The sequence below is a fragment of the Myotis lucifugus genome, unplaced genomic scaffold, assembly GCF_000147115.1.
Source record: "Myotis lucifugus unplaced genomic scaffold, Myoluc2.0 scaffold_442, whole genome shotgun sequence".
Taxonomy (NCBI): Eukaryota; Metazoa; Chordata; class Mammalia; order Chiroptera; family Vespertilionidae; genus Myotis; species Myotis lucifugus.
The window spans coordinates 337,260-348,407 of NW_005871490.1; the positions used below are offsets into that span (position 1 = coordinate 337,260).

Genomic DNA, 11,148 nt, shown 5'->3' on the forward strand with positions numbered 1-11,148 from the left:
TCCTGGGGCGAGCGCCCCCCCCTCTGTCCCAAAGAAACAAATATTCGGGAGGATGGAGGCCAAGAAATTCAGGATTTTAAAGGATTCCCAGGTGATCCTAATGTGCAGCCAAGGTTGAGAACCACTGCTCTAGAGCCTCTGCAGATGGAAGTGGTCAAGGCAGAGAGGCTGACAGGCCCGATCCCCTGTCACCACAACCTGATCTTCGTCCCACACCCCCAGTTATAGAGACAAGTCATGCCCCTTAGGAGCCCAAAGTGGAGAACACCCTAGGAATGAGAAAGCCAGCAATCCCCCTTATAGCTAAGCCAACTGCAGCCCAGAAAAGTGACCTGCCCAGGCCGAGAATGCGAACGCCAAAGCCGAAAACACACTCGGAGCACAGCAGGAGCTCAGTGAGGGCGGCCAGAGGAAGGCCGCTGGGGAGGGAGCACCGTCCGGTGCAAAGCTCGCTTCTCCCAGGCACAGCCTCACCCTTTTCCAGGTGGCCAGCAGCTGTTTATCGGACATCTGCTCTGGGTAATCCGCAATGGCAAACACACACCCCAGCAAGAAGCCTTCTTCTGGAACTAGAATAGAATCGTACGGGAAAAACACAATTAAAGCCCATGAATACGTGTGCACAGAAACGTAAGAAGCCCGTCTTGCTGAGTTCCACTTGAAATTATGAAGTGCGTCACCATGACCTGGACGGTTTACCCGGGCACTGAACGCTCTGAGGCAGTCCCGGTGGCAGCCTGGAGCTCTAAGGACACCAAAGTTCACGTGCGTGTCTGACGTCCTGACTACAGAGACAGTGTGCCTGCTCCACCACCAGCTCTAGCTTTTGTCAGGGCCGATGCACAGCCCCATTTTGTAAGCATTATTTTGATGTGAACCCTTACCCACCCTCAAGCACTCTCCAAGCATCAATGCAAGTGCAGACTTTCAGGAGAAAGAAACAAACACATCAACATTACTAACTCTCCACTGCTGGGTCGTGTCCGAAGAGCGGCTGCTGAGGCTGCTGCTGAGGCAGGTGAGGCTGCTGAGGCAGGTGAGGCTGCTGAGGCAGGTGAGGCTGCTGGGGCAGGTGAGGCTGCTGGGGCAGGTGAGGCTGCTGAGGCAGATGAGGCTGCTGGGGCAGGTGTGGCTGCTGGGGCAGGTGTGGCTGCTGAGGCTGCAGGGGCGGAGCCTGGTGCTGCGAAGCCTGGTGCTGCAGCACCTGCGGCGTCTGACTCAGGTGCTGTGCTGCGTGCGTCTGCATCTGCTGCTGGTGGTGCAGGCGCTGCAGCTGCTGCTGCTGTAACTGTGCCAGCTGTTGCTGCTGCAGCTGGTGCAGCTGGTGCTGCAGGGCATGCTGCTGCTGCAGAGGCTGGAGCTGCTGCGGGCGGTGAGGCTGTGGCTGTGGGAACGGGTGCGGAGGGACTGGCTGGGGCTGCGGGAACGAGTGTGGCGGCTGCTGTGGAATCTGCGGTGGCTGCTGAAGCTGCATGATCTGCTGGGGTGGCAGGTGCAGGACGGGGTGCTGCGGCGGCGGCTGGGACAGCTGTGGTTCCGGAGGCACTTTCACTTGGCTGAAGAGCACTGCATTGGTGTTCGCGTGGCCCTGTTGGCTGTGATTCACCTGCTGCTCAATATGTTTTGTAGGTGCTGAAAGGGACTGTAAGATCTAGAAATCAAGAAAAAGGCAAAGTCACCCACCGTTCCTGAAACGTATTAATATCAACTAAGAACGACAGTGTATTTATTTACATGGCCCTTTAATATTCACCTAACTGGCAACAAGCTGCAAACCAGTGGAAGTCTCAAGAACACGGCCTTTTCCTTTGTATTTATTTAAAAAACATCACCAACATCAATAAAGTACCGTATTTTTCCGTGTATAAGATGCCCCCCACTTTTCCAACCCAAAATTAAGAAATCAATATTTTAAACATTTTGCTGGTTTTCCTCTTAAGGCCTTCTTCCTTTTTGGCATCTTAAGAAGCTGTTCTTCCTGTTTTCTCCACGGTCTGATCATACACTCAGTGGGAGGAGGTCCAAACTGTCTCTCTGCAGCTCTATGGCCATGCTCTTTGCACAGCTGATCACATTCAGTTTGAATTCTGCAGAGTAAGACAGTCACTTACCGGTATTTATCTTTTTATTTCTGACATCTTTATGGGCTCAGAATGCTCAGGTCCCTGTTGCACTCTCCACCTCCAATTACAGCATCAGCTGACGTCAGTTAACAATAAGGCTCATGATTGGAGGCCTGTTTGACAAGGTATGGGCAGCTGTGCACCCTCACGGCTCCCTCATCAGCTGACTTCCGTGTATAAGATGCCCCTTGATTTTCAGTCTAACGATTTCAGAAAAAAAACAGCATCTTATGCACAGAAAAATACGGTATGTGAAGTCACCCAGAGCTAAAACCGAGCAGGGTAAACGAATAAGCTATAGAACTAAAGCTGACAAACCTAAGCCCCACCTGGCAGATATGTTTACAGAGCCCAGCCTGAGGGCAGCAAACACAAGGCAGAGAGGAAGCGATGCTCTTCTTGGGCCGCTGGCCAGGCTGCCCCGACCTTCCCTAACTGAGCAAGACTCAGGCACCCCAGCCAGACTCAGCCTCCCCCAACACCTTCTTCCCACAGCTGCCGACAAAGAAGGGTCCCGTGAGAGTCGGACGTGACCACCACCTCCCCGTGAGAGCACCGGACGAGCCTCCCCAGACCGCAGCCCCCCATCAGGATGCCAGCCTCTCATCTGCGGTCACTGCTCTGAGGGACAGAAAAACACCGGCAGCTTGTTTAAATGGTCAGCCTTCCAACGCCCTGGAGCTTTAGATGGCCGAATGCTCCTGACCAGAGGGACCGCCCCCCCCCCCAGGCCAGGCCACCTCTCAGGTTCACGCTGCCTAGTACTGTGACAGCTGAGGGCTCTGGATACACCGGGACGGGGAGAGGGGGCGCGGTAGGAGCGGCCCCCAGCCAGTGGCGGGCAGGTGACTGGTGTCCTCCCAGTGCTGAACAGAACAAAAGAAACATATCACGCATGGACTGTCCCAATGTGCTCAGCTTCTTGTGGTCAACGGGAACCAGTAACCAGAGCGCCACGAAAATGACAACTATGTTTCAGCACGTATCTCCCACTTCACGGACTCCAAACGTCAAGTTCTATAACTTGCAAGGGTGACAGCTCTGGATTTAGTGATGAAACGATTGCGTTTCAACCAGAACTAAGTCCAACTCCAGAGCTGGGGGCCTGTGTTTGGAAATCACCGCACAGGTAAGACACCCCCAGAAGGAGATTCTCTTGGTGCTTCAAACACGTCCCTGCTTGCCCGGCCGGTGTGGCTCAGTGGTTGAATGTTGACCTATGAACCAGGAGGTCATGGTTCAATTCCCGATCAGGGCACAGGCCCGGGTTGTGGGCTCTATCCCCAGTAGGGGGCATGCAGAAGGCAGCCGATCAATGACTCTCTTTGATCAATGATGTGTCTATCTCTCCATCTTCCTTTCTCTCTGAAATCAGCTTTAAAATATTTAATAATAAAAAAAAAGCCCCTGCTGAGCTCTCAACAGAAAACAGCGAAAGAGGATGTAGAAGCAGGACCGCCATCTTCTCCGTGCGCACAGGTGTCACCGGCACTCAGCAGGGGTAGGGGCAGGGGCCTGACCCTGAGCTCGGCCCGCGGCCAGCACAGCAGCGCCACAGGAAGGTGTGCAGCGTGGAGGGACACCTGCTTGTGTCTGCAGATCAGCAGGGAGCGTCCCCACTACTGGGCAGGGCAGTGGCCACATCTGGGAGTTTGTCGTTCTACAGCCTTTGGTGCCTTTGAGGTGTTTTATTTGGTGCAGGTATTTTCGCCCTCAGAAGTAACACCCATGTTGGTAACTGATGGCCAACAAGGAAGTAAACGCCGTCAGGCACATCGGAAAGCACTGAAACAGCGGGCTGCCCCCTGCCACCTGCACCCCAACCCCAGACCTGAGTGGACCTTCACGAATGGAGTTTGTTAGGAGGGCCAGCTGGATGCCCAGAGCCAGAGGCGGGTCCCCCCTCAGCTCTGACTTCCCAGAGCAGCCAGGACAGGCGGGGTTGGCCCCATGAAGAGGGCCACCATCTGAGGGGCCGAGGAGGCTGTGGGTGAGAGCAGAGCTGGGAGGGGGTACAGAAGGCATTGGAGCCGTGCACGGGTGGCCAGCAGTGCCGGACGCCACTGAGAGCACCCTGTACCCACAGGCTCCATCCCCCACTCGGGTGGACACGTCAGTCCCAGGAATCGAGGGAAAAAGACAGACTTTCCACTGCTTGATATCATAACCTGCCACACTGCCAACAATTTTAATAATGTCAAGAATTTTCTGGACGTAACTGCCAGTCTTTATTTAAATCACTTAATACAGAAGGCATTATGCTACATGCCACATGGCTCCTAACCATTAAAAATGTGCAATTTAAACAGGATTTTGATGGTTAGCCATGTTTCCTCAACTCCCTGATCCAATTTTATATTAAATATGTCTTGTATCTCTAACATGTCAGAAATTCATTTTCTTCACATCCAGCAGCAAAATGACCTAATATTCCTACATTGCTGAGAAACTCAGATTCTCTGCCACCGGCGTCGGTGATCAAACCTCGCACAGCCTGGACGGCCGTTCTGGTGTCCCCTTAGGGAAGGCATCCAGCCAGCGAGTCGTCCCTTAACATCCTACCTGCAGAGATGTGCCCAAAGTCGTTGCTGAGTCACTTCATTAAAATGACACCACTTATCTCTACGTCCAAATATAAATGTAGGGAACGTGGGACCCACCGCCTGTGAGAACACGTTTCTGCCCGACTTCACAGACTACTTCCCCTCCGAGTCCCTGCCCTGAAGGGAGAAAGTGGCACTTCCTCAGCGCCAGGGGCACTGCAGCTCTCCCGGTTCCACACCAGCCCTGAGGACGCCCCTCAGGCACATCCTGCCTCTCCAGCCCAGCCCAGCCCCCAGACTCCCCCCACAACCCTCAGGTTCACCTCGTCCCCCACCCCCAGGCTGCCTCTGGCCACCACTCTGCTCTCCCCAAGCCCCTGTGCACTCAGGGGCCTTCCCAATGCCCCAAGCCCTTCACTCCCAGCTCAGCGCCATCGGGACAGCGGGCCCTACTCCCGTCCCCTTAGCCGCTCACTCCAGTCACCCTCCAGCGCCCAGCGCCCAGGCAGGTGCACACAGTGGGGTGGGATGGTGGGATGGGACCGTGGGCGGGAACAGACGGAGCATGGGAACCGCACCGCAGGAGCCCTGGGTCTGAAAGGGCAGCAGCTGCTCAGCCAGGAGGATGTCAGCAGCCAGATGCGAGCGCCATGCAGCTCCATCCCACCGCTGTCCAGACAGGCCCAAGAGCCCCTCTTCAGAGAGAAGCTCATGACTTAGGCAAATAAATAACATTTTTAAAAAATTATTTGGACCAAACTAAACGTGTCAGGCAGAATGTGACCTGCCAGCAAAGTCACCATACCTCCAAAATTGCTAGTGGAGAGTAGATGATAATGGAAGCAAGATTGGAGTGACTTAATAAGGAAGGTAGGATGAGCCAAAGAGTGCAAATGGGTTCTAGCAACTAAAAAAGGCAAGAAAATTGATTCTCCCCCAAAGTTTCTAGAATAAATGCTTTCCTGAAAAAAAAAAAAATTGCTAGTGGAACATGCGAGCTCTGAACACACCTGCTCGCCCCCCTGCCTGGCCCGGTTCAAGGTGGGCACCTGCTTTATTTACCCTGAGCATGGTCACCATGGCCACCTGCCAGCAGGGCCCTAACCAGGGCAGCAGTGCGGGCCCGGAGTCTCTATCCACAGCTCCAGACCCACTACCCTCCTCAAACCCCTGTAGCCCCACCTTGCCTCCCTCCCAGGAACTCCAGAGCCCGCCTCCCAACACCCCGAGAATCACACACTATCTATTACCCAGGGAGGGAGGGAGGGAAAGGACATTTTTCAATGCATGTCTAACCAATACAGACTTCAAACCCACCACCGCTATCATGGCTGTGGCCCTGTGATTTCTAACAGGAAGTGTGTATCTGGCAGCCGAATCGAGCCCCAAGCCTCCTTAGAGACCCACTCGCTCGCTCACGCCCCTGAGTTCCGGTTTTCCTGACTTCCTTCTCTTACAGCCCAGTGAATTCATGGTCCTTCCATCTTCACAGGTGTGGATCCTTGGCGGGAACACTCCCCCGGCTTCCGGGGCTGAAGCCCTGCTACGGCACCTCCTCCTGAGGTCCCCCTGACCACCACACCCATAGCAGCCTTCACCCCAGCTGTTCGTGTGGCCCCCTTACTGTCTCAACACCCAGACCCACCGGAAGCCCTTCTGCTCAGAGCTGTCTGCTGTCTGTCTGTCTTCACCTAAAACAAGAGCAGGGGACTTGTCTGTCTTGTTTACCATTTGTCTCCGTGCTCACAGAAAGGCAAGCAGGCCTGCTATACCTCCCAACTACCTCTGTGTTAAACTGAAAACATCTACTAAAACTCTTAAAGTCCAGTCTGTACCAACAAGCTCCAATCACAAAACTGTAAACAGAGATGAAGGCCCTTTGAGGAGTGGAGGGGAGGATGCTGTTACTCATCCAGGTGAGGCTCATCACGAGCAAGTGAAGAGCAGCTGGCAGAGTTCACCCCTTTTGTAGCCCAGCGAACCTCAAGCCAAACAGGAGACCTTTCCTGCAGGAGCGCGGGCACCCGAGCCTGGTCCTGTCGGCCGGGTGGGGCCTTCGCCTCCACGCACGCCTGACACTGAAATACATACACACACACAACAGACTCAAGTTCTCACACAAGTACATACTGCAAGTGTGCCAACTGTTCTGCAAAAGCAAAAATGATAAATGACACTGCAACAGACTGAGATCCAATTAGAAAATCCCAGATTTACATTTTTGTTTTAAAGGAGTGACTTACGTAAGTCAGACAGAGAAAGACAAATACCTTATGATTTCACTTATGTGGAATCTAAAGAACAAAACAAACATGGAGGGCTCAATGCGGGGGGGCGGGGGGGGGGGGACTCTGTAATACTTTCAACAATAAAGGTAAGTTTTTAAAAAAACAAAACAAATGAGAAAGAAACTCACAGACACAGAGAACAGACTGAAGGTTGCAGAGGTCGGGAGGTGACGGACTCAGAAAGACAGAATGGTGGTTGCTGGACAGTCACGGGGACAGTCACAGGGAGTGCAGTCAGGAATGTGTGATAACTGTGATGTGGGGGGAAGGGGGCGCTGGGAATATAGGGGTCACTATGTAACACACAGTCTAACCGCTGTGCTGTGCACCTGAAGCCCATACAAAGTAACAGTGAAAGTAAACTACATGAAAAAAATCAGTGAATGGACTTGAAGAAAGACTCACGTGGGCCACGCTGGACGGCCTGCTCACCTGCTGACCGTCGGCGCTGCCAGGGATGCTTCTCAGCGTCCGCACGGCGGGGTTCCAGGCGGCCAGCATGTCTGACCTCTCAGAACTCTGGAGGTTCGGTCCCGAAGCCATCAGGCCCCCACGGCTGTCGGAAGGCAGGATGCCCCCGGGGACGGGCGGCACGTTGGCACACAGGTTGATCAGGCCGGGCTCCTTGCCCACAGGCAGCCTGCGCTTTGCCGCCGCCACCTGGGGGACCTCCGCAGGGGTCCAGTTCAGGTTTCTCTCTTGCTTCTCAGGGGATGAGTCTGAGGAATCATCAAACATCAGCTCCCCCTTAGCTTTCTCAGGGTTTGACTTGGGAGAGAACTGCTGGTCCCCTGAAGGGGACCCTTCCTGAGAACTGGCAGGGCTCGACTTGTCATCCGTACTGCCCTCGTTTGGGGAGCCGTGCTCCTCATTGTCTACCTCCTCCTCCTCTTCCTCCTCCTCCTCCTCCTCTTCATAAACAATTAGGCGAGGGTGATAAAACGCTTCATCCTTTTTGGTTTTCTCGGATATGCAATCCAGGACCCAGTCGGGGGTCACGATTTTGATACTTGCTCTCCGCAGGGCACACTCGTACTTCTCCTAGGACAGAGAGCAGCACAGACAGCGGTCAGCCGCAGCACAGCCCGACCCTGCATTCCCGCTCAGCACTGAGGGCCCGCACACCGAGAGCCCCCGCTCCTCTCCTGCAGGGGCTGAGCCCCAAGCGAACCCTGTCTCAGTGATCAGGACAGTCTCATCCAGAGACTGTTTAATATAAAGGATGTTTTAGATACAAGAGCAGAGCTAGGAATCCTACGGAACACTCTCTCATGAAGGAAATGAATGTCTGCCATCTAATCTAGTTTCACTGGCACAGGGCGATGACTGTGGGGGTGTCTGCAGGACACCGGGGATCCGCAGCGCTCTCCTCGCTGTTCTCTAGTGCTTCCTGAGCTCACTACCTGAGACCCAGAGGATGCACATCTCTGCCTGATGAGAAGGCAACATACCCCAGTGCTGAGCGGATGGGTAGGTTTAGTCAGGGGTCTACGAGGGGAGGGCCCAGGGCGAGCCTCCTTGCAGGGCATCGAACCGCAGTCCGAGGCAAACGCCAGCTGAGGAGCCCGTGGGGGCAGGGACAGCAGAGGCTCTCCGACTGGCCAGGGTGCATAATGACCAGAGGACAGAGGAAGGAAGTGGACATTTAAACAAGAGTAATGTGACCAGTCTGTAAAGACGTCAGTTAACCAGCATCTCACCTGCCTGCTTCTAAAGACAAACTAGCTATTGAAGTGATTTATTCTAAGCCATAAACCATAGATACAAAAAGAACCCCCCACTATTTAACCAAAGCATGCTACTTTCCTCTTAAATTTTTATACAAAATACAAGTTTTTACCTAGATTTTAAGATTCATATGTTGAATTTTCACAGAAAAAGTTTCTTCTTGGATTGTGTGGCTGGTTAAGTCACAACCAAACTCACTGGTGTCCAGTTCCTTTTCTCGCCAGGACACTGGCAGGACCAGGAACGGCGGCTCAGTGCAGAGGTGACAGGGACCCCCTATGCTACGGGCTCTGCCGCCTCCCCCCCCCCTCCTGCGGCAGGCACTCAGATGAAACACTGAGGCATAAGGACTGGAGGAAGGGCTGGTATGTGACTTGTCTGCTATGAACACTGTACTTGATTCTCGGTCACACGCCGCTGTGCACAGAGGGACAGGTGTGAGTTCCACAGCAAAGCGGCACTGGGATGTGTGTGCCCGGCTCCCTGGGAGGGGGCTCAGCAGGTTGCAGGCATCCTCACCAGGCTCTGATTTAAGGGGCCAGGCCAGGCACAGTCTGCATTCCCACAAGTCCCCCGGGAGGCCGCTGCTGCGGACGTGGGGTGACCTGGGGCCCCACCAGTGTTTAGGGATGAGAGCCCTGTGCTTACCAAGACAAACGTGACTTCACATCTTCCAGATTATACATGGAAAGTCACTAAATGTGTGTTTGTAATTATGCTTGGGACAAGGCCATTTTAAAAATTGTGACAAGGACTAAAAATACAGGGTGTCCCCAAAAATGTACACACACTCTGGCTGCCAATTATAATTCCAATGGGTTAAATCTGAAAAGAAACATCAATGAGAGCTATCAGCTGTTTTTTGGGACACGCTGTATATATTTTCACAAATGAAAATGAACTTAAGTATTATTGGACTTGAAAGGAAACTCCAGAGATTCAAAACACTTTCCTATTTTCTCCATGAAATAACCCACAATTTCTTTGTATGCAGAAGACACATCTGGCTCCAAATGAAATTTATAATCACCTCACATCCTTTGTGGAATAAAGCTGGGCATAAACAACATAAACTAACCTAATCAGCATTTATGAATGGAACCTAATGATTAACGGAAAAGAAGCTCAAGACCAACATGCTTCCCGGAAACGCTGAGGGGACACAGAAAAGGCGCACGTACAGGAAGCGCTTACCCCCTTCGGCTCCGGCACGACCAGGTGTGTGCACCTCTTGTTGAGGCTCAGCTGGCAGGCGCCCCCGTAGAAGGTCAGCAGGGCCCACAGGGCGCTCCTGTCTTCAGGTGACACCTGGTGAATCCGAAACAGGGCTCATGTCACACATTTGGTCTCTGCATGTCTGCTTACATGGTGACAAATAACAGTTCCTCTTTATCTACATTTCTCCATTAAGTGAAACTAACCGGAGTATTAGTGGGAAAACCAAACAAGCTTTTTGCTATTTGTTTATAGTGATAAGAAGCTGCAGTCCTACATCACAGTTTTATAGACATCACTTTTTCTGCCTTGTCACCAAATGAATAAGAAAACACTAGTCCACACTCCACCCTCTCACTGAGTCACTTGCGAAGCATTTAAACAAGAGCAGCGTCAACATCACATTCAAGACGCTCCTCAGTCACAACCGGTAACAAAAGCTAATGATGAAACAGGTCAAATAAAGACACAAACACAGTGGTTTGCAAACTCGGGAAAACGTGAATTCTATTTAACACAGAAAGAGAAGCAAGACAAGCCTCACAGAGACGGCGCCACACTCCTGAGGGGGAAGCAGGCTCCAGCTCGCGCTGGTGCTGTGAACAGGCCCCGGCTGACAATAGACAGCTCCCCTCCCTGCCTGCCTACTGTGCATCAGGACCTGTGCACTGCCTCTCCCTGCCCCTCACCCTCCTGGCCAAGGGAAGCAGGTAAGGAAACAAAGTCACAAAAACTGGCAGCCAATAATCGGAAAAGCGGGCTTCTGACACCCCATCTGTCTGAGCCCAGACAACATTTTCCTGCTGCTCTATGGGCTTCTCTAAGGGCAGTTACTGCCAAAAACAATTTCTAAAAATTAAAACTTCAGAGTCTGAAAGACAAACATTTAAGAAAAATAAAGGTGTTGGTGTTAATTCTAAAACATCATTGACCACTTCAAGCTTTTCTAGATAATCCTATATAATAAAGAGCTAATATGCAAATGGTTGTCATGCCCTCACGGCTCAGACACTCAACACTGGGGAGAGAGGAATGGGGACCAGCCAGGCACAAACGAGCTTGTGAGAGAGGAATGGGGACCAGCCAGGCACAAACGAGCTTGTGAGAGAGGAATGGGGACCAGCCAGGCACAAATGAGCTCGCGAGAGAGGAATGGGGACCAGCCAGACTGCAGCCTGGGAAAGGGACAAGCCGCCTGCCCCGTAGTCCTGGGCATCAGCGGCTGGGGCTCGGGCCCGGAAGAGGGACAAG

At 52.8% G+C, this 11,148-nt stretch overlaps 1 protein-coding gene across 3 annotated transcripts in view; it reads right to left on the minus strand.

Annotated features, from left to right (window-relative positions):
* Nucleotides 1–105: 105 nt before the first annotated feature.
* LOC102420076 (PAX-interacting protein 1) overlaps nucleotides 106–11,148 on the minus strand; it is a 23,795-nt gene continuing 12,752 nt past the window's right edge. The window contains exons 3-6 of one of the 3 annotated variants that reach the window (XM_014468287.1): nucleotides 9,877–9,990; nucleotides 7,360–7,995; nucleotides 964–1,651; nucleotides 106–569 (exon numbers count right to left, since the gene is read on the minus strand). In XM_014468287.1, the coding sequence (XP_014323773.1) occupies nucleotides 304–569; nucleotides 964–1,651; nucleotides 7,360–7,995; nucleotides 9,877–9,990 (1,704 nt within the window). In that variant the 3' untranslated portion in view covers nucleotides 106–303. The remainder of the gene's footprint in view (nucleotides 570–963; nucleotides 1,652–7,359; nucleotides 7,996–9,876; nucleotides 9,991–11,148) is intronic. The other 2 variants (XM_014468286.2, XM_014468285.2) reach the window with 2 other exon arrangements.